Source organism: Coregonus lavaretus (assembly GCF_964263955.1).
Source record: "Coregonus lavaretus genome assembly, chromosome: 38".
Taxonomy (NCBI): Eukaryota; Metazoa; Chordata; class Actinopteri; order Salmoniformes; family Salmonidae; genus Coregonus; species Coregonus lavaretus.
The window spans coordinates 1,559,277-1,581,406 of record NC_140025.1 but is presented as its reverse complement, the minus strand read 5'-3'; the positions used below and the strand labels follow the sequence as shown (position 1 = coordinate 1,581,406).

Genomic DNA, 22,130 nt, shown 5'->3' with positions numbered 1-22,130 from the left:
GGTGACACTCTCTGTGATTTATTTAGAATTCAAGGCACACTTAGCCAGCATGGCTACCACAGCATTTTACAGCGATACACTATCCAATCTGGTTTGGGCTTAGTGGGACTATCATTTGTTTTTCAACAGGACAATGACCCACCACACCTCCAGGCTGTGTAAGGGCTATTTTACCAATAAGGAGAGTGATGGAGTGCTGCATCAGATGACCTGGTCTCCACAATCCCCTGACCTCAACCCAATTGAGATGATTTGGGATGAGTTGGACCACAGAGTGAAGGAAAAGCAGCCAACAAGTGCTCAGCATGTGTGGGAACTCCTTCAAGACTGTTGGAAAAGCATTCCAGGTGAAGCTGGTTGAGAGAATGCCAAGTGTGCAAAGCTGTCATCAAGGCAAAGGCTGGCTATGTGAAGAATCTCAAATATAAAATATATTTTGATTTGTTTAACACTTTTTTGTTTACTGCATGATTCCATATGTGTTATTTCATAGTTTTGATGTCTTCACTATTATTCTAAAGAAAAACCCTTGAATGAGTAGCTGTGTCCAAACTTTTGACTGGTAGTGTATATATATAAATATTCATTCCCATTTTTCTCTGCCCTACGGGCTTGGGACCTGGGGCTTCAGTCCCTGCATTAATCAGGCCCTGCTCATATGATCTGCCTAGTATAACTCGTTTTTATGTAGGTTACTATAGGCCTGCATTAACACTTCTCCTTAAACATGACATGTTGATTCCTCAGTTGATCATCTCAGTTCCTGTTTGGCGATGAGATGAGGTTGCATGTGAAATGTTCACAGGGAAGTGAGTGAGAGAAGCTTCTGTAAATGAACTTGTCACTTCTACGTGAACAGAGAGAACAGAGATAGACAAATCTTCATAGCTGGCTCTGGTGTTTCTGGTTCCAAACACTGATCTCAGTCCAGAGATATGCAAGAGAAGTGAGGACTGGTACTGTAGGCCTACATCCTACCAATACTGTGCATCCAACCCATTCTCCCATCTACTCAAAACCAACCCCAACAACATGTCTGATTTTCTAAATTGAATACGTGTTCTTTCTGTCTCCTAGTCTTTTTTGAGACAGACGGCCTTAACACTAGGTCAGAGGTTAAGTATCTATACATTTGTGAGAGTGCTTGAAGAGGTTACTGGTTGTAGATAGTGAGACGTGACATGTCTTTGGATGTCCTCCTGAGTTGTTTTACTACCCCCAGAGGGCTAAACTCACCCTACCACACCCACACACCCCAGCTCTGTTTGGTAGGCCTGGTGCAGGAGTGGGACATCTTTGAGGGTCCTTCCTCAAGACACTCAGGGAAGAGAGAGAGAGGGCTCTCCTCCTCTCTGTTTATGCCTTTGCCACATGAGCAAGCAGGAATATGATGTGCTCATAGAGTGGGTAGGAGGTGTGTGTGCGCATGTGCACACACGTGCATTGGTCCTCTGTAGCTCAATTGGTAGAGCATGGCACTTGTAACGCCAGGGTAGTGGGTTCGATCCCCGGGACCACCCATATGTAAAAATGTATGCACACATGACTGACTGTAAGTCGCTTTGGATAAAAGCGTCTGCTAAATGGCATATTATATTATTAAGACAAGCCAAACAACCTCCCCGCCACATACCCACGAAACAAAGCTCCTCCCTACTACACACATACCATAGCCCAGTTGACGATTGGCCCAAGAGGCTACATAAAAAATTAAAGTATCAGTCCAACTGAAAGAACTCTCCCCACCTTCTGTTTCTCCCTCTCTCTCATTCTCCCATTTTCTCTCCCTTAATACTCACTCCCCTCATTTTTCAAAACACTCTTTTAACCCCTCCCTATCCACTATCTTTCTTCTCTTGTTTCACTGTACCAACCCTGTTAAGCCACGTGACTGTCTATGTTGTTTCTCTATCATGCATCGATCTGCCTGTGTAGAGGAGGAGAGGGGAGAGGAGGGGCGCTGGGAGGAGAACAGAGGGCCAAGGAATGCACAGTTGGGAAATCTGCAGGGGAGGAAGAGTGGAGGAGGGGAGGAGGGAGGGCTGGGGGTGCTGAGAGATGGAGGGAGGGGGTGGTTGACTAGCGTTCTATGTACGCCACAGGCCAAAGAATCCTCACTGTGGGATATCTGGTATTCATGCTCAATCACCCAATGGAAATTACCATAAAAGAGAAGTGGGGGGGGCAAAACAGACAGCAGTACAGTACATACAGCCTTTGTCCTGTCCTCTTGGGGAAAGTCACATATATATAGTGCTATGAAAAAGTATTTGCCCCCTTTCTAATTTTCTCTACTTTTGCATATTTGTGATACTGAATGTTATCAGATCTTCAACCAAAACCTAATATTAGATAAAGAGAACATAAGTGAATAAATAACACAACAATTATATATTTATTTAATTTATTTCATAAACAAAGTTATGCAACACCCAATTCCCCTGTGTGAAAAAGTAATTGCCCCCTTACACTCAATAACTGGTTGTGCCCGCTTAAGCTGCAATGACTCCAACCAAATGCTTCCTGTAGTTGTTGATCAGTCTCTCACGTCGCTGTGGAGGAATTTTGGCCCACTCTTCCATGCAGAACTGCCTTAACTACGTGACGTGTGGGTTTTCAAGCATGAACTGCTCGTTTCAAGTCCTGCCACAACATCTCAGTTGGGATTAGGTCTGGACTTTGACTAGGCCAAAACATCAAATTTTTTGCTTTTTAGCTATTTTCATGTAGACTTGATTGTGTGTTTTGGATCATTGTCTTGCTGCATGACCCAGCTGCGCTTCTGCTTCAGCTCACAGACGGATGGTCTGACAGAGTTTGGTTTTCGCCAGTCTTGATGATCATCCAGGTGCTTTTTGGCAAACTTGAGTCAACTTTTTGGACAAGATGGGTCCCATTATGCGTGGCGAAAACCAAACACTGCATTCCACAGTAAGAACATCATACCAAAGGTCAAGCATGGGTGTGGTGGTGTGATGGTTTGGGGATGCTTTGCTGCCTCAGGACCTGGACGACTTGCCTTAATAGAAGGAACCATGAATTCTGCTCTGTATCAGAGAATTCTACAGGAGAATGTCAGACCATCCGTCTGTGAGCTGAAGCTGAAGCGCAGCTGGGTCATGCAGCAAGACAATGATCCACAACACGCAATGAAAAATGCTAAAAAGCAACAAATTGGAAGTTTTGGAATGGCCTAGTCAAAGTCCAGACCTAATCCCAATTGAGATGTTGTGGCAGGACTTGAAACGAGCAGTTCATGCTTGAAAACCCACACGTCACTGAGTTAAAGCAGTTCCGCATGGAAGAGTGGGCCAAAATTCCTCCACAGCGACGTGAGAGACTGATCAACAACTCCAGGAAGCATTCGGTTGGAGTCATTGCAGCTAAAGGTGGCACAACCAGTTATTGAGTGTAAGGGGGCAATTACTTTTTCACACAGGGGAATTGGGTGTTGCGTAACTTTGTTTATGAAATAAATGAAATAAATATGTAATTGTTGTGTTATTTGTTCACTTATGTTCCCTTTATCTAATATTAGGTTTTGGTTGAAGATCTGATAACATTCAGTATCACAAATATGCAAAAGTAGAAAAAATTAGAAAGGGGGCAAATACTTTTTCATAGCACTGTATATATATATATATATATATATACTTTTCAATCTGTATATTCTACAGTCATCATACACAGCTTCATGCATCTGATGCAAATCTAATATGATCCAACTGCTCCTACAGTATATTCGTTTTGTAACACCTTTATGTGTGCAAATTCTGATATGTTCAAGTCCACTGCCCACAAAAAGTGTTTGAAGTCCAAAAAACACACCCCCTACACATACATATCATGAGTATAAAATGTGCTTGCATTCTAAAGTGACTAGAGTAACGGGCCAATTCAAACCATAATACATCAACTGTGTTACTTGTTGTGGAATGGTCATTGACACACAGGGTGTGACCGTACAAAACAAAGTACCACTGTCAGACCTCTTATCAGACCTTGGTTAGACATCACACCTGTGTACACACAGTCATATACGTAAATGTTTTACCACAACTGATTAAGTTCCTTCTTTGTCACTCCATTCCTTTGGACTACATATGAGGCTGGACTTTCTGTTGTCTTCAAGTTAGGAGAAGTGAAGGTTGTGTAGTATGAATAGGTAGCCTAACGGTTTAGAGCATTGGGCCAGTAACCAAAAGGTTGCTGGTTGAAATCCCCCGAGCCAACTATGTGAAAAATATCTGTTGATGTGCCCTTGAGCAAGACACTTAACCCTAATTGCTCCTGTAAGCCGCTCTGGATAAGAGCGTCTGCTATATGACTAAAATGTAATGAGTGTGGGAAAAGTATTGTTGCAATTTGCAGCAACAGAAGACTATAGTATGGGTGTCTGACACAATAAAGGCGCCTGTGGTTTCACTATGGTTGAAGTGGTTTGGAGTATGCAAAACAAACAGACACCTGATAGTGTGGGTGTACAATGAACAAATAGAACACGACACACACAGTACCAGATAGATTCCCCCCTAAAGCATTTCATTCATACCACATCACAGTGACCATTAATAAACCATAAACCTCCAGATACATATGATGAGCACGGTCACGCATTGGAGCCTTTAAAAAAAAAAAAGTTTTACACATGCAAACGACAGCGTGCAGACGCACACAAACATCAACGACATCACACCTGGCCAAACCCACCTGCTCCCACCCCAACCTCCAGCACCCGCATCACTCTCTGCCACATGGTCTCAAGCTGCACCATTTTGTTTCTCTCCGATGCCCACGCACTTTCAACGTTTAGATAATAAAGCATTTGACCTTTCCATTGTATTAACGATGAAGGATTTGGTTGATTTCCAATTTGTAAGTTGAGGTTTTTTAAAGATGATTGACGAGAAAAGTATCATCCAACCCATCAGGAATTGGAGGCATTACTAACTTCATTTGCATGCCCTTTTGTATTTATATGTAGATAGATATCTCTAAGCATTGTGGGAGGATGTGGGCGATTGTGTCTATAAGGAGTCTGGTGGGCTGTGACTTCCCGTAAGACCAATCATCTCTCCGATGGGAGTTCATGGGAAAACAATGTGATGAGTCACCACAGTGGCAAATCGTAAATACACTGTACAGCCGGTCGGGTGGACATGTGTTAAAAACCACAGCAGTGGCTGAGCAGAAACATCAACATTTTCCTTCCCAGAAAATACCTTATTGTAATCCGAGGCCTATGGTGAGCAGGATGGATCAAAATACATAATTCAAACAATGTGAGAGTGGCAGAGAAGTAAGTGCAATCATTCACATTCACTTGACAATGGAAAGGCTGTAAGCATCTGTATATGTTCATTCAGTCAGGGGAGTAATGGAATATGTTAATCAATTGTGCAGCGCACTTGAAATGAGTCATATTTTCACCCAGATTTCCCATGGACTGTTCTGATATCGTCATCTGAAATATGAACCATGCTGTAGAGCAGGGGTACTCAACTCTTACCGTACGAGGTCCAGAGCCTGCTGGTTTTCTGATCTACCTGATAATGAATTGCACACACCTGGTGTCACAGCTAAAAATCAGTCCCTAATTAGAGGGGAACAATGAAAAAATGCAGTGGAAATGGCTTTGAGGTCCAGAGTTGAGTTTGAGGGCTGAAGAGCCACAATGAATCTTAATACAAGCGGAAAGCAGACACAGTAGGGAAAAAATGAAACACAACACACTGTAACAGTTAATAACAACAAAATAGGCCAGGAGAAATCTCTTCTCAGCTATTTCTAGATGAAAAATAACAACGTCTCTTATCAGACCAACTGAAACATCACACCGCGTCAGACATAACAGTCCATAGTCTCGCTGGCTGTTTGTGGAGTCTCATCTACTGAGGCATGGGTGTTTGGGGGGAATGTCAAACATACAGTAACAGATATGCTGTCCAATAGTATCCCGAGGTGTTGTACTCGTGTCTCGTGAGACTCTTTGTTAGTAAACACACAGATGCATAGAGTTCAGGCTAGGCGAGCAGGGGTGAATCCCTTGTGGGATAACTAAATCTGTCACACACACTAACCCAGCCCCCTCCCCATCCCTGTTGTCTGTCTGCTCTCAAGGTCAATGTGCGTGCTTGCATTTGTGCGTGTGCGTGTGCGTGTGCGTGTGTGTGTATGTGTGTGTGTGTGTGTGTGTGCGTGTGCGTGTGCGTGTGTGTGTGTGTGTGTGTGTGTGTGTGTGTGTGTGTGTGTGTGTGTGTGTGTGTGTGTGTGTGTGTGTGTGTGTGTGTGTGTGTGTGTGTGTGTTGGCCGGGACAGTCAGTCTCCCCCTCCCTTCCGGTACACTGTGTTGTCTGCAATACTGACTGAATCCATCTCTCCAGTCTCCCCTAACAGACTGATGCAGAGATGATGCAGTTATATCACTGCTGTAAGTGAGTCTAATGTGAACTGACCTAACAGACAACGTGACACATTCTTCATAGACACAATCCTTTCACTAAATGTGATTAACAAATAACATAAACCCAATAAAATAATTTTCAGAATAAGTTTATTTTAATTTTTTTAAGTATGACTAGTGTAAGAGTACTTATCAAGCTGGCAGCAGGGAGAAAATATAACATTTGTGGGAGGTAAATTGCTGCAGGCAATGGTCTTGTTTGGGTGTAAGGGGTGGGGGCTTGGGGACTGGCCACATTCCTTTTCTACCTGCTCATTCTGTATGAGAATCTTCATACTTTAAAACAAGTTCCCTCCTTATGAGGTGTCAAGCAGAGACATTGGACGGGGTTGTGTGTGTGCGCGCGTTTTAATCGCTGTGTGCGCATGTGTGTGATGGAGGAGGAGACAATGTGACACAGCACATTACTTCATCACGTCTATCTGATGAAATCAGAAGGCAGAGAGCGCCTCCTTTTGGCCATAACACATCTGAGCATCATCATCATCATCACTACCCTCTGGTAAAATTCCATTCCCACGTACAAAGGAACGCACGAGTGCAGGAAGGCCGGACTGCAGCAGCCGCCAAGCAAATTATTCGATAAGATCCAAAGGAGCCTGGTGCGGGTTTTTAGGAATTCCAGTCATTCCTGGTTGCCGTCAGAACAGCACATTGGGGCCAGTCGTTTGGAGCCCTATATATCTGGTTTTCCTCCTTCCCCGCATACGCAAATAAGCGCTAGCACACACACTCTACACACACGTACATTGTATTATTGTTGTATGGCAGTATTATACATTTTGTATTGTAGATATGTAGTGGTGTAATAATGTTATATGATGTACTGTTTTATATTTTGTTTTGTATGTAATGTAAGTGACTTAATGTGTTTGGACCCCAGGAAGAGTAGCTGCTGCCTTGGCAACAGCTAATGGGGATCCCTAATAAATACAAAATACAACAACAAACAAAAAAATATACTGATCAACATACCAACCTGACTCCACCCATCTCCTTCCCCATACTGTAGCACGATAAGGGTGAGCTTAATGTGTTCTGAGAATTACGTTTTATTCCCCACTGATCCTTTGTATTTAAAAAAGTATTCATACACATAACCTTTGTATACCTGCTGTACACAGTACATAGGAGGCCTAAACACATAGGAGTGGCAAGATTTTGTGAGAAGATTATAAGTATTGTAACTATCACCTGCATGTATGCTTTCAGAGAAAAGGTGAAACTCTCCCTTAGTTTATTGAAAAGGTCACCTTGTATTCATCAAATTAAAAATAGAGCTAAATCAAATCAAATTGTATTTGCCACATGCGCCGAATACAACAGGTGTAGACCTTACAGTGAAAAAACAATGCAGTTTTTAAGAAAATAAAAAAAAGTGTTAAGTAAAAAATAGATAAGTAAAAAATAAAAAATAGCAAATAATTAAAGAGCAGCAGTAAAATCAAATAGCAGTAGGGAGGCTATATACATGGGGTACCGGTACAGAGTCAATGTGCGGGTAACATGTACATGTGGGTAGAGTTAAATGTGACTAAAGAGTTACAAATCCCCCCAACACAAGGGCTCACTATACCAATACCTTTACTCTGCTTACCTTCTATGGCCAATGGGTGTAGTGCTAGAGCAGGGATTCCCAAATTTGGTCCTGGGACCCCCCCTGGGTGCACGTTTTGGTTTTTGCCCTAGCACTACACAGCTGATTCAAATAAACAACTCATCATCAAGCTTTTAATATTTGAATCAGCTGTGTAGTGCTAGGGCAAAAAACAAAACGTGCACCCAGGTCCAAGTTTGGGAAACCCTGCTCTAGGGCATAACTGCATGAATAGAAAATGTATATTTTTTCTTCAACGCAAACCATGATGTCATGGCAAAACAATGCCTAAGGTTGAAGTCAGTGTGTTTTTGTATTTTTATTTATTTACTTTAGTTTTTGTTATTTTAAATGTTTTGACGTCAATGTGTACATACAACCCATTCTCTGTTAACAGACTAAACGCATTGTGCACAGCTGCTTATGTAATGTAGCCTATGTCAGTTATGCCATTAAACACACTGCCCATTCAATAAAAATTACATATATGAGTAATATAATATATGCCACATTCACACAGTCAGTGTGTGTTAAACTTTATCCTGGTTAACTTTTACAAGGCCCCACTCAGTAAACCTGTCCGATGCCACACCTTTGTAATGCCTACTGCTCTAACTGTAAACCTACCAGTATGTGGCTGCAAATAGAAATGCAACACATGCATGTACCTTTCTTCTTTATGTCATACCAAACAGTGAATAGCTCAAACCCCATTCATCTAACACCAGTCGCTTTGCAAACCTTTAGCTTTGAAAGTTCTCAAGCAAAAGAAGGGGAAAAGATCCTCATGCCTATTCTACTTTAGCCATTTGCTTGGCGGCAAACTTGCTAGCCACAATTTCACAACCCAGATGTCATGTGCCCATTTCCACAGTTCTCCCTCAACTTGCTAACTTTATTACATAACATAAAGTTATTCCATTTCACAACAACTGACAGACTTGCCTCATCTTGCTTGTATACTTCATTTTCTTAGCTTTCATTCATTGGCTGCATTGCAGAAAATTTCACTGGTTTCAGCACTACTGCTTCAGAGCATGCTCCAACATGTCACTTACTCTCCACAAACAACTCCACAACTCCACAACAAACACTATTATGGCTGACCAAGGTGTGACCTCAAAATAATACTTTAAAACAATGTGATATGGGTAGATATGACTTTATTTATATAAGATTAATTATTATTATATATTTTCTACCTAATAGATTTTTCTACCTAGCCTACAATATATTTGATATAATGGAAATGTAAACATACATGGCAAAAAGTCACATATTATTACAATCAAAGATTTTCTATTATATTGACAACATAGTCGAGTGAACGCTCTAACAATGGAAATACTTGTCCTCAAAGGTGAAGGCCGGCGGGAGGAGTCACGATCAGGTGGGACCATTCTAGCTAATGAGAGGGCAGATACACGCGTGTGAACAACGGGCACAACTCCGATATAAAATCGTTGTTTTTTTGTTGCCGAAATGCCACGTGCGTCGACTTCTATCAATACATTTGTAACAAAATAACCATTACGAATCTTCTATTCGATCAATTAAGGCTCACGTAGCAAATGCTATATTAATTATTTTGTTCTAGCAAATTCAACACACTCATTGACCTCCATACAAAAATGTCTCACTTCATGGTGTTATTTTCGTCGACAGATTTTGGGCAGAGTAAACCCTCTCGCTTAGCCTCTTCCTCTCTGTTACAATGTTGCAAGAAATAACAGTTGAACACGGCCAGGCAGAGCCGCGCCCTCTATCGGATATATGGTTTGTAAAACAGAACAAATATGGCGTCCGACAGCTCGAGAACTGCAATTCGATTCGAGTGAGTTACTGCGCTGTAATTTTCTTAACGAAAAGTAGTATGAATAACGTTTGGTGCTTTGAAATTATATTTGGTGTGATAGAATTTAGCTAACATATTGCATCAAAGCTTCCGTTTCCCAACATAAGATGCAGTGTAGCCTGCCCTGAAGTGCATTAGCGGCATTTTAGAATCTGGTTTCAAAATTCTGTTGACATGTGTCTGCCACACTTCAAAGCATTGCAATAAAAAATTTGTTTGTAGGCCCAAGGGTTTCCAATGCAAATATCTAACCAAATGTCATGACCCTACAAAAGCTGTAGCCTAAATTGCATTTACATATAAATGTATTTCTCCCACCACAGTCTCTAAGAATATGACCACCATGGACACAAAACAGATCACTCATCATACTCTCCAAATTGACAAATTTAACAGGGCGGGTAACTATGGCAACATTATGCCTCTCCTGACCGCCCTTGATAATGCCTGTGTGACTTGTGAGCAGCTGCAAGGCACAGACATCGTCAGGGTTCTTTACAGACTCCTCAAAACCTGCTTAGACCATTCAGTGAAAAGAACAGTCAAGCACCTGTTGTCAAAATGGAAGAAACTCTACAGTCACCCCTATCACATCTCAAAGGAGAAGGGAAGTGGAGAAGAATTCACTGTCGTTGGAGACAGTATACTGGCTGACATAACTTGTCTGGCAGACAGAGGTGGCCTAGCTGCTGGTGATGCTACTAAACCAGTGGAGTTGGGTGCGTCTTGTGAACATGTGGTTTTCCATACTGGGTTCGAGGACAGAACACTCCCAAATGGGACCAAGTGCGGGAGAACTAAGGGAGAAGGGGTGTCATCGTGGCAGGCAGCTGGTGATTCGTCTTCGGGGTCAATTTTGCCCACCCTCTCAAAGCAGTCAGATTCTCCTGCCACCACTTCCCTGGGTACCCCTCCTCCCTGTAAGGATTCCTCTGAGTCAGCTTTGAGGACAAAGTGCTTCCAGCTTCTCCTTGGTGCCCTCGATCCAGAAACTTCCAAGGAGGCAGAGGGAAAGACTGCAGATCTGGCCCGGGTCATAGAGGTGCACATCCACACTCTGCACCGTACAAACCAGGCCAAATACAAGGCATGCATCAGGAGTAAGGTGGCCAACCTAAGGAACCCCAAAAACAGCCATCTTCGGTGTGGTCTCCTGGGCGGCAGCCTGGGGCCGGAAGTCTTCGCCGGGATGTCTGTGGAGGAGATGGCCAACGAGGAGCTCCAGCGGCTGAGGGAGGAGTACTCGTCGCGGGGGGTGAGCGAGAGGCAGCTCCCCCAGGGGGTGGAGGGGACGCCCACTCAGAAGCTGCGGTGCAGGCGGTGCGAGGGGTCGGACTGCAGGGTGACGCAAGTGTCCAGGGGCACGCTGTTTCTTCCGGCGTGGGTCCGCCAGGCCACCGCAGACCAGGATGCCATGACCTTTGTGACCTGTAGCAGGTGTGGGGAGCAGTGGTACCACAGCAGCTGGGTCTGCCTCTGATAGGCCATCCTCACCACACCACATGTTAAAAAATGCCTGCTTTGTTTTTGTTGAGATCCTGCTGATATGTCTTCACCCTATCAAAATGACTAATGTCATGTTTTAATGACAGAAATTAAGAATTACATGTAACATTTTATCACATGGTTATGCTGTATGCATTACATTGTCATTAAACTTGCTTCGCTACATACTGTAATACAAATTTGGACTATTTATTTCTCATTCTGGCATTAATAGGTACTGTGTGTTTAGCATGGGGTCTTTCTGTGTGTGAGAACACAAGATGTAGTTCCTATGGTGACATTTCGGTGGAGCTGCAGAGTAAGACCCATGTGGCCTTCCTGTGGCAATGTGACCCCGTGAGAAGCACAAGGAGCATGTGACCCATTAATCAGCCTAAGACAAAGCTCCAACAGGGTAATGTCTAGAAGGGATACAGCTTATGTCAAATTGACGTCAACATTAGATTTTTATTTTATTTTAGCTAACCCTTTTCCTAACCTTAACCTAATTCTCCTAACCTGCTACAAAAAGTCAATTTTGAGATAAGCTGTATCCCATCTACACAAAACCCTCCTTCCGGGGGCTTGCTGATCTCCCATGATCCCTCACTTTCTAGCCCACAGCCAGTGCTAATGACTCAGGACCCCATCGTAGTGATGACAGTGAAGTCTTAGTATTCCAGAAAGATCCAGTCTAGTTGGACAAAGTTGTCTTAATGAGCTATTCTCTGTGGGCAGGGATAGGGGTTTGAGAATATATGGAATGGTAGCAGTATTTTGTATTACACAAGATTATAATAAATGGTTATATTGTTAAATGAGTATATATTTCATTGAAATGGCCATTGAACAGCAGGAAATGTAAGATTACAGTATATGATTTGTTCTCATCGTGTTTTTGTAATCTGTAAGATATCTGTATCGGAGTCATTTGAGATATCATTCTGTTTTATCAATTGAATTTGTTTTGTGTTTCACTAACAGTATGTCGTGTATTTTCAAGGAGTGGCTTTTCCAAAGTCCATGCAGTTCCCTATCTTATTGATAGTCTCCCTGTTCATAGCCTTTAACTTTTCAATCATTGTCTGAAACTTGATTTATTTGATACACACACACACATGCATGCTTAGGAAGTATGTGTGTACTGTGCATGGTGGTACTTACAAACATAGACACACCTTCACAATCATTCACATTCATACTGTTTAATACATTGTGTGTGCAGGCTTTTCTACCCATTCCCACACTGATAATATTACAATAGATCAACTTTATCAAGGGGAAAGTCCACATTCTCATATCTTTCAAAGAGCACACTACTGCTGATACATTGAGCTACAGCAGAATAAAACGTAGGGGAGAGTGGGGTAAGTTGAGCCGCCCTTGTTTCTAGGAAACCATACACAAAATTAATATTTTTACCAAATATTTAGGAAGAGGTCATCATTTCAGGGAGTCTGTTAAGGAAGAAACCATGTGGAAAAAGTGGTTAAGCAATTTAGGTCCAAAAAACAGATTTTCACCAAGTCATATGAATTTATTGTGTTAGAGGTTTCATGATGTTTGTATCTAAACCAAAGTAGATCATTTAAAGATTGTTCTATACATCAGTTGGGGTCAATATGAGGTCATAAACCCAGCATAAAATGGAATCCTTGTAGCTGTGTGGGCTAAAATAGTCAAATGTTTGCCTTGGGGTAAATTGAACCAATGGTTGAGCCAATGGCAAGTTGAGCAAATTGAAGTGTCGATACGGAACATTTCAACTTTGAAAGTTTCTTCAAGTGCAGTCGCAAAAACCATCAAGCGCTTTGATGAAACTGGCTCTCATGAGGATCGCCACAGGAAAGGAAGACCCAGAGTTACCTCTGCTGCAGAGGATAAGTTCATAAGAGTTACCAGCCTCAGAAATTGCAGCCCAAATAAATGCTTCACAGAGTTGAAGTAACAGACACATCTCAACATTAACTGTTCAGAGGAGACTGTGTGAATCAGGCCTTCATGGTCGAATTGCTGCAAAGAAACCACTACTAAAGAACACCAATAAGAAGAGACTTGCTTGGGCCAAGAAACACGAGTAATGGACATTAGACCGGTTGAAATTTGTCCTTTTGGTCTAGAGTCCAAATTTGAGATTTTTTGGTTCCTACCGCTGTGTCTTTGTGAGATGCGGTGTGGGTGAACGGATGATCTCCGCATGTGTATTTCCCACTGTAAAGCATGGAGAAGGAGGTGTTATGGTGTGGGGGTACTTTGCTGGTGACACTGTCTGTGATTTATTTAGAATTCAAGGCACACTTAACCAGCATGGCTACCACAGCATTCTGCAGCGATACGCCATCCCATCTGGTTTGTGCTTAGTGGGACTATCATTTGTTTTTCAACAGGACAATGACCCAACACACCTCCAGGCTGTGTAAGGGCTATTTTACCAAGAAGAAGAATGATGTTGTGCTGCTGGCCTACACAATCCCCCGACCTCAACCAAATTGAGATGGTTTGGGATGAGTCGGACCGCAGAGTGAAGGAAAAGCAGCCAACAAGTGCTCAGCATATGCGGCAACTCCTTCAAGACTGTTGGGAAAGCATTCCAGGTGAAGCTGGTCGAGAGAATGCCAAGAGTGTGCAAAGCTGTCATCAAGGCAAAGGGTGGCTATTTGAAGAATTCCATATGTGTTATTTCATAGTTTTGATGTCTTCACTGTTATTCTACAATGTAGAAAATAGTAAAAATAAAGAAAAACCCTTGAATGAGTAGGTTCTAGAACTTTTGACCGGTAGTGTAAATCTAGACATGGTTTTAAAAAGGTAGCGGTAATATTTCATTCAGTACAGACATTTGTAGGCGGCTTAACTTACCCTCTCCCGGGGCTCAACTTACCCCATACTACAATTTATCTTCTTAAAATCTGATTTCAAACCTAACCTTAACCACACAGCTAACGTTATGCCTAACCCTAACCTTAAATTAAGATTTTGACTTTTGTGGCCAATCTTGACTTTGTGGCTATGCTTTCTATTGGAAACCGTATTCTTGTCACAACAGGGCTTGGCTATCCCTGACAAAGTGCAGTGTTTGAGTGATTGACTGTGTCATCGACTAAAAGATTACTACAACATATGATGTGGTTAGCTGATCCTTAAAAAACCTATCCATTGCGTTGTAAGATCTCACATGTGTCAGCAACTCCTGGGCAGAGGGACGCGCCCATTGTATATAATGTTACAGTGACGTCATCACAATATTGCCAGAGATGTTTTGTATGGGCATTGCCATGAGCACATTCAAAAGCCACGACGCATCAGTGTTTAGAATGTCCATTTCCTGCTATACTTTTTCAGTAGATAGCTTCCTTGATCCATTTTGCCCATAGTGGGCGTGCCAAACGATCGGTCATCTGAACGTCAGTAGCGCTCGAGCAGTCCTGCCCAGTAGCGACATGTCACGGGGAAACCTTGGCCGCTCGTGAGGATGTCGCAAAGGGATGGAGCGGTATGGCACCGCCGACGTACATTATAAACAGTAAGGTACAGTTGTAACCAATTGATACTGTTCGCAGCTAGATATTTCAGACTTGCAGACTTTCACATTGAATGGAAATTATATTTGTTAACCAGTTAGCCTAGCCAGCTACATGAAGCCAGCTGATGTTTAGGCTACGCGCATGATCTCACAGACTACGTGGTTCATGGCACGCGAGCAGTTGATGCTTTCGAGACAACTGGGAATTCTGAAAAAAGAGGTCAAATCATGAAGGGAAAATACGAGCTCTGACTGGACAATTCGGGTTTGAACTGTCGATCCAACTCGGATTGGAAATCCGAGTTGGATGACAGTTCAAAACGATTTGTCCCAGTCAGAGCTCGTTTTTTCCTTCACGCATTGAAGTCGGAGATGTCCGAGTTCCCAGTTGTTTGGAACGCGGCAAGTGATTTACTGTATATTCACAAGCAGTCTTTATTCCTAGTGTTTGTTTGTTATTTAGGCCGTGGGAGTCCGCTATACTTACTCCATGTGACAGTCTTGTTGTTTACCTGCTAATCAGCCTACTACCAAAACAAGTTTGTTTCCAAAAGCCTATACTGTCACAGAGCTATAGCATACGTCCGTTTTCAGATCATCTTCTCGATGTGTTCACTTTTATCTAGGTGTGTCATCAAACAAACATTCCAACCTTCTGCGCGTGTTCTATCTAACGAAGTTCTCGGTTGGCTAGTGATGGATATAATGCTGGGGATAGGACCAGATTGGCTTGTTCTACAAATCAATGGTAGGATATTTTAATAGGGCTCTCGGTTGAATAGATAGAGCATTACCATTGGTTACCATGCTGATAATGCTAAACAGTATTTGTTTTCTTCTAACCTGATCAGTAGGCCTACTTTCCCTTTAAATCTTGTGACCGTGAGAGCCAACGCTGATGTGGGCACATGACTGTGTGTGTGTGTGTGTGTGTGTGTGTGTGTGTGTGTGTGTGTGTGTACCCCAGCTGCCATTGCTGCAGAAAGGCAGCGTAACAAAGGTGCAGTCAGTCACTGTCCTCTCCTGTCCAGATATATTACGCCACATTAAATTCACTGTAGTTGGCTCAGGCTGAGGCAGCTAACAATAGGCAAAGTCTCAAAAACGAGTTTCCACTTTAACCAATTTCACTAACAAGATGTGCTTCTGTCTCTGACCTACTTGGGCTGATTAGCCCATTTCACAACCCTTTTGGATGTTATTATATCATTATGGAAATAGGGAGAGGGCTAGAGAAGATTTCTGAAGTAGTTAACTCCATTGATTAGAGGTCAGTGGTGCAATTCATTTAAATGTAGTGGCACAGTGTTGTCACAGTATTTGAGGAGGCTGCTGAACACTACCTCAATCAGAGACCAGACATTGATGATTATGTGATGGAGAGGCATTGAGGGGGTGATAAGCTCAGATTTCTCTACTCATTTTAACCCCTTCATCACCAACCAGATAACAGTCGGAGCCCTGTTAAACTTGTCACTCTCTCACTCTCTCACAGGGCTCAATCAGGTCTCATAGGGATGTTAGGAATTGGACGATTGGATTTTCTCTTCTCTTTTTAAAAAACTTGAAATGTAATTCATAGAATTGCAAGTGAGTTGACCCACCTGGTCTCTTGGACTAATTGGGGTCTTTGTGTTTGTTTAAGGATAACATTCTTCTTTACTTTCTCAGCAGCCTGCAATGCTAGTCATTGCTTAATAGCAGAAACATTGAACCCTTCAGTGTGTTAGTGTGTTACTGGATTAATAACCAAGGCCTGCAACAACCTGGAATTTTAATACCCATACCAGACATCCGTTTGACTAATAGGGTCGAAATTAACCACATTCATTCTAATTACAGGAACTTAAAGGCCTCATTAAATGCACGTCATGGAATCCTTTGATATGTTGACATAGGCTAATACCATGACGATGATGAACTAACGGCATATCTTCTGTTTTTTCAAACAGGTGCTGAATTAGGCTATGGTTTGCCTTGATACATAACTGTAAGAAATGGCATGTGTTGCAACAATTAAGATTGCATTACTGTAACTGTCTCTTCTTCACTGTACTACTGTATTGTAGCAGACTAAACTGAGTTTCAGGCCTATAGTTGTCTACTGTACTGTACAGCAGGCCAAACTCACTCACCACACGTTTTTAATGCATCATGTCTGCTCTGAAGCCGCGCATGACGCATACAAAACTTTCTTGTAGTGTGTGGCCTGCGGCCGCTGGTTTGCTCATGTGATTATCTAAGAGATGGTCATCTGATCATTGTCCATGTGACACATGCATGCTGAGAATATTACAACAGTTAATGTCGGCAGGAAAATGTTACGTCTTCATTGGATAAGATATCAACTACTAGACAGTATAACATTGTGACTGATTTGACTTTAGCTGACTACAGATGAGGTACTGCGTTAATATTGTTAATCTGTGTTTCTTAATCTTGTTATTTTCTTTCCTCTGCCTGTTAAGAGAGCAATCAATCAGTCAGTCAGTCAGTTGATTGATTAAACTGAATGACTATCTGTTTACTGACTGACTATGTCATCTATTTGTCAGGTAGCAGCAGCGCTTCCCAGATCTCCCCCCAGCCAGCTACCCCACCAACACTCCAGCCCCAGCCCTGGGCCCAGCCATGACAGCCAAGTCGTCCCTGCTCAAAGTGATCCTCCTGGGGGACGGCGGCGTGGGCAAGTCCTCCCTCATGAACCGCTACGTCACCAACAAGTTTGACACGCACCTCTTCCACACAATTGGCGTGGAGTTCCTCAACAAGGAGCTGGAGGTGGACGGGCGCACCGTGACGCTTCAAATCTGGGACACGGCGGGCCAGGAGCGCTTCCGCTCACTCCGGACACCTTTCTACCGCGGCTCCGACTGTTGTCTGCTAACCTTCAGCGTGGATGACAACCAGAGCTTCCACAATCTCAACAACTGGAAGAAGGAGTTTGCCTACTACGCTGATGTCAAGGAACCCGAGAAGTTCCCGTTTGTGATCCTGGGTAATAAGTTGGATGTGCCGGAGAGGCAGGTTTCGGGCGAGGACGCCCGCCAGTGGTGCCGCGAGAACGGCGGCCACCCGTACTTTGAGACGAGCGCTAAGGACTCGACCAACGTGGCGGCGGCGTTCGAGGAGGCGGTGAGGAGGGTGCTGGCGCAGGAGGAAAGGGGGGAGCATCTCATCCCCACAGACACAGTGGACCTGCACAGGAAGCCGCGCTCTGGCGCCTCCTGCTGCTGAGGAGATGTAGGGTTGATTACCTTTATTTGACTCTTAAAGGCCCAATGCAGCTGTTTATCTCAATTTAAAATGGGCAAAAATAGCTTTTTAGAAAAAACTATTTCTCAATCAAGAATTTAGCTAATATTGTCTGGGTGTGGTCTGAGTGGGGAGGGGAAAACGAGCTGTTATTGGCAGAGAGGTTTGGAACTGTCTTTGTTATTGGTCTATTAACCAATCTGCCGCATGGTGATGTCACCATGGAAGCTGAAACTCCCGCTCATGCAAACCTGCTGATTTATAATGTCCTGTGTAGATTATATTTTCAACCACCAACTATCGGGAAATAAACTGATCAAATTTTTGCACACTTTTACAGTGTTAGTTTCATCAGCTGTTATACAATATGATATGAAACACAGGAAAAACAGAATTTTGACTGCACTGGGCCTTTAAAGAGACAGGAGGGGCTTATTTGAACTTCTGCTCCCCAACTCTGGCCAACTTGGCTGTAAATTGTGAATACTGATGATACCAACGGCCACTTGGTTCCAGTTCTCCTTTTTAACTGTGGTTAATGCATTCGTTTTGCTCTGTGCTCCTGCCTTGGTTTACACGACTGCATGTGCACGCGGACACACAGCCTGTTCATAGCATCATATACACCCGACCCACTTAGGCTATATACGTTTTATCATACACAGGAGTGTAAATAGTTGGGCCTGCTATTTGACATTCCTTTGCGCTGGTGAGAGTGTGTGTGTTATCAGTGACCATTACGATCAAGACATGACTTTGTTCTGCATTCCTCTTTCCAAGAGATGCATTACTACTGTGCTGAAAGACACATACAGCATTACTACATATTTTCATTTTAGTCATAGCAGACACTCTTATCCAGAGCAACTTGCAGTAGCGAGTGCATACATTTAATATACTTCTTCATACTGGTCCCCCGTGGGAATCGAACCCACAACCCTGCCGTTGCAAGCGCCATGCTCTACCAATTGAGCCACATGGGAACTATTACATTTTCATCCCATCTGTTAAATGGGCTGAATGTGCCAAATGTATATTAATATTGTTGATTGTTAAAATAATCGGATTTTGTATTAACGTCAGTGGTTAGTCCAGTACGCAGACTGACTGAACTACAGTATGTTTTGGGGTAAAACCAGTTCTGTCCAATCTACATCATTGTACAAATGGAAAGAAGATTCCAGTCAAACCCATTTCTCTGATTATTCTCACTTGCTGCGCTGATTTTAGATTTTAAACCCACTCAACCCAGCCATGCAAATTTTGGCTGTTTGAATTCGAAGCCTTTCATTGGCTGGATCACGTGCTGTATAGCCCAGACCAACGTTGATTGGACTCCCATCAACATCCATAAGTATGTCCAGCATTCATAATGACCATAAAAGCTTTAACACGTTTAATCTCATCCAATTTCCAGATCAACCGTCAAAAGCCTTTTTATAGCCATGTTAATGTGTGTTCGTTAGGAATGTCATGGCACTGAAGCATGTAGATTGGTCTTTTAGCGTCAAAAACATTAGCTTTAATTTATTTACAGTCACTCACTACGCGAACTAGTGCACCCGAAGCCTCAGGACGGAAGTGCATTAGCTAGCCTAACTGTTCTTGGAGAATTTGGAAATCAATGGCTTTTTAATGTTATATTTCCTGGAACTGGACTAATCATTAAGGAATGGAGCAGCAAATCCAGGGCCATTGCACCACAGTTTGTTATATGTAGGCTATTAGGTGACTTGTGCTATCATGAGTTGTGTTTACTATAGGCCCAAGAATACCAGTCGTAAATGCAGACCAGTTGTTTCTACGTTTTGCTGTAAAACAAGACCAACCATGAAACACTAAAAACTGTAGGCTATTGTACTTTGTTTTTATGTACAAAATATAGTTGGTCATTTGACAAAAGACTCCCAAAAAACAGTGATGTCACCAGTATTGAAATGCGAACCAGTAATTTCTACAGCAGGGTTCCCCAACTGGCAGGCCGCGGTCCGGGTGATTTTATTTGGCACATCAAGTTTTCTGAGCAAAATGTTTTATTTTATATATATAGAGAGAGAGTTTTTTTTTTTTGTTGGACATAAGACTGTAAAAACACAGTCAAATCAGCTCCAAGTGATTTTCATTTTGGAAATCTGTTCCCAAGTATTCCCACGCATAATAGAAAGATACATATGATCGTATACAAATGTAAGCAAGGTTTGAAATGATTATGTTTTAGTCAAATATTATATCTTTGGGCTTCTTGTGGTCAATTTGCAGTCTACAAATTATTTTCCGGCCCACTGACCATCCGCTCAGGAAATAAATTGTCCAGCGGCTGAATCTAGTTGATCATCCCTGTTCTAGTGTCTTGTATTAAAACATGAACCACCCTGAAACACTATCAATATGGTCTTAAAATGTATGTTTTTGTGTGTGTGTTGAAATAAAGTTGGCCATTTTAAACCTATGTGCTCCATCTATGGAGTGTTTGGTCTTCCACTGACCACTGTACTGTCGGTCAACTGTAGGCCAAATGCACTGCTATCCTAATTTGTACGGACCCCCTTCTTGGGGTGTAGGGTGAAGTTGCCCCAAGATACTGATCTTGGGTCAGTTTTGTATTTCCCCCATTAATGATTAAGGTTAGGATTGGGGGAGAGGGAGTGGATCCTAGATCTGTTCCTAGGGGAAACTTCACCCCGGAGCTTTCCTTGGTCTTAATCAAGGGTTTTGGACTACCATTTTAGGAAATGAACAATGCTACATCTTTCCACCAGGTGGCCTCAGCATCTCACAAACCTCTACAAAGGCAACACCCCAAGGTTGTCCCATAACTGTGATTGAGGGTGCACACTAGGGCTGGGGTGCGTTAAGCAGGACGCACAATAGATAGAAATAGGCTATGTAGAACCAACATGCCTCTCTGAAATGTAGAATAAGGAATCACATCAGCTCTATTCATGGCATTTCTATCTGCAACATTAAAAGAATATTTGTCATTCATCCCATTGTGTGTGTGTTTAACAGGAAGTCCAAACTTGTAAGAAAGAGACCGAAAGCAGCTCTTTCACGATAATAAAAAATATCGTTTTTACTAAAGAAGGTTACAAAAATCATCACTATACAGGAGTCATATAACTATTTAAAACGTTTAAAAGAAAAACAACTACAGGGACTACAATGTCATCAAGGTACAATGGATATCTTTTTAAAAAAGAGAGTTGAGTGGGGGCAAACACTGCCTACCATAGTTGTCAGTACAATTGACTACACATCACCTGAAAAACTGCAAAGACACAGTCATGTCGCCTTCATGCAATAACGAGGAAACGACAACACACCCTGACTGAAACGCATCTTCTTATATGAAACGGAACATACGCTTGCCTACATCAACCTGGCAGCAAAGCACACTGTATTATATCAAACATAACACACATGGGAATATAGTACTTTTTTCAGAATTTAGACGTTTGCACACGTGGACAATACCGACATGCCTTTTCATATGAAAGTTAAAAGAATCATTGTTTCACTGGTTTGAGGAAGATAACTCAGGAGCTTGGGACTATAAGGTTCTATCTGCAAAAAGATGATTCTGAGATAACTGGCTAAAGTTTAGAGCCCTCATTGGTTTGAATGGTGTCCGCTATTTTTTATCTTGTATTTTTTTTAACTTAACATGAATTGGGGTATTTAGAGTATACTGTACGTAGGTAGAGAACATTGAACAGAACAAGGCTATGTCAATAACTCAATTTAGACTAAAATGCAGATAGAACCTTATAGTCCCAAGCGTTTGAACTACTCAGTGATCATTATTATCGAATAGGTCATTATAATCAAATAACTGAAAACAAATATATATATATATATAAATTCCTGACTTGTTAACTCTTTATATTGTAAACATCCAAACCATATCTGTTCATATAACAGGCCTAAAAATATGACAGATGAGTCACTTTTA

General features: G+C 42.3%; 3 protein-coding genes across 4 annotated transcripts in view; all 3 read left to right on the top strand.

Annotated features, from left to right (window-relative positions):
• Positions 1 to 9,832: 9,832 nt before the first annotated feature.
• LOC311112256 (transcription elongation factor A N-terminal and central domain-containing protein-like) lies at positions 9,833 to 11,586 on the top strand. The gene is made up of 2 exons (XM_084155307.1): positions 9,833 to 9,894; positions 10,239 to 11,586. The coding sequence occupies exons 1-2, from the start codon at positions 9,834 to 9,836 to the stop codon at positions 11,393 to 11,395; spliced, it is 1,218 nt and encodes a 405-aa protein (XP_084011433.1). The 5' UTR covers position 9,833; the 3' UTR covers positions 11,396 to 11,586.
• Positions 11,587 to 14,824: 3,238 nt separating this feature from the next.
• LOC311112266 (ras-related protein Rab-9A-like) lies at positions 14,825 to 20,627 on the top strand. Of its 2 annotated transcripts, none has more exons than XM_084155319.1 (2): positions 14,825 to 14,923; positions 17,479 to 20,627. In XM_084155319.1, exon 2 carries the CDS (start codon positions 17,555 to 17,557, stop codon positions 18,158 to 18,160), a length of 606 nt encoding a protein of 201 aa, XP_084011445.1. In that variant the 5' UTR covers positions 14,825 to 14,923; positions 17,479 to 17,554; the 3' UTR covers positions 18,161 to 20,627. The 2 variants fall into 2 exon arrangements, with proteins under 2 accessions (XP_084011445.1, XP_084011444.1); XM_084155318.1 differs by having other exon boundaries at positions 14,842 to 14,928.
• Positions 20,628 to 21,340: 713 nt separating this feature from the next.
• Positions 21,341 to 22,130, top strand: part of LOC311112474 (FERM and PDZ domain-containing protein 4-like) — a gene marked incomplete at both ends in the record, with an annotated part of 20,168 nt that continues 19,378 nt past the window's right edge. The window contains one exon of the mRNA XM_084155610.1: positions 21,341 to 21,351. Within this exon, the coding sequence (XP_084011736.1) occupies positions 21,341 to 21,351 (11 nt within the window). The remainder of the gene's footprint in view (positions 21,352 to 22,130) is intronic.

Bases quoted from the DNA above. Each gene is read 5' to 3' on its own strand.
- LOC311112256 (XM_084155307.1), top strand. From the start codon at position 9,834: ATGGTTTGTAAAACAGAACAAATATGGCGTCCGACAGCTCGAGAACTG. The intron at 9,895-10,238 runs GTGAGTTACTGC...CTCCCACCACAG, and splicing joins AGAACTGCAATTCGATTCGA to TCTCTAAGAATATGACCACC.
- LOC311112266 (XM_084155319.1), top strand. From the start codon at position 17,555: ATGACAGCCAAGTCGTCCCTGCTCAAAGTGATCCTCCTGGGGGACGGC.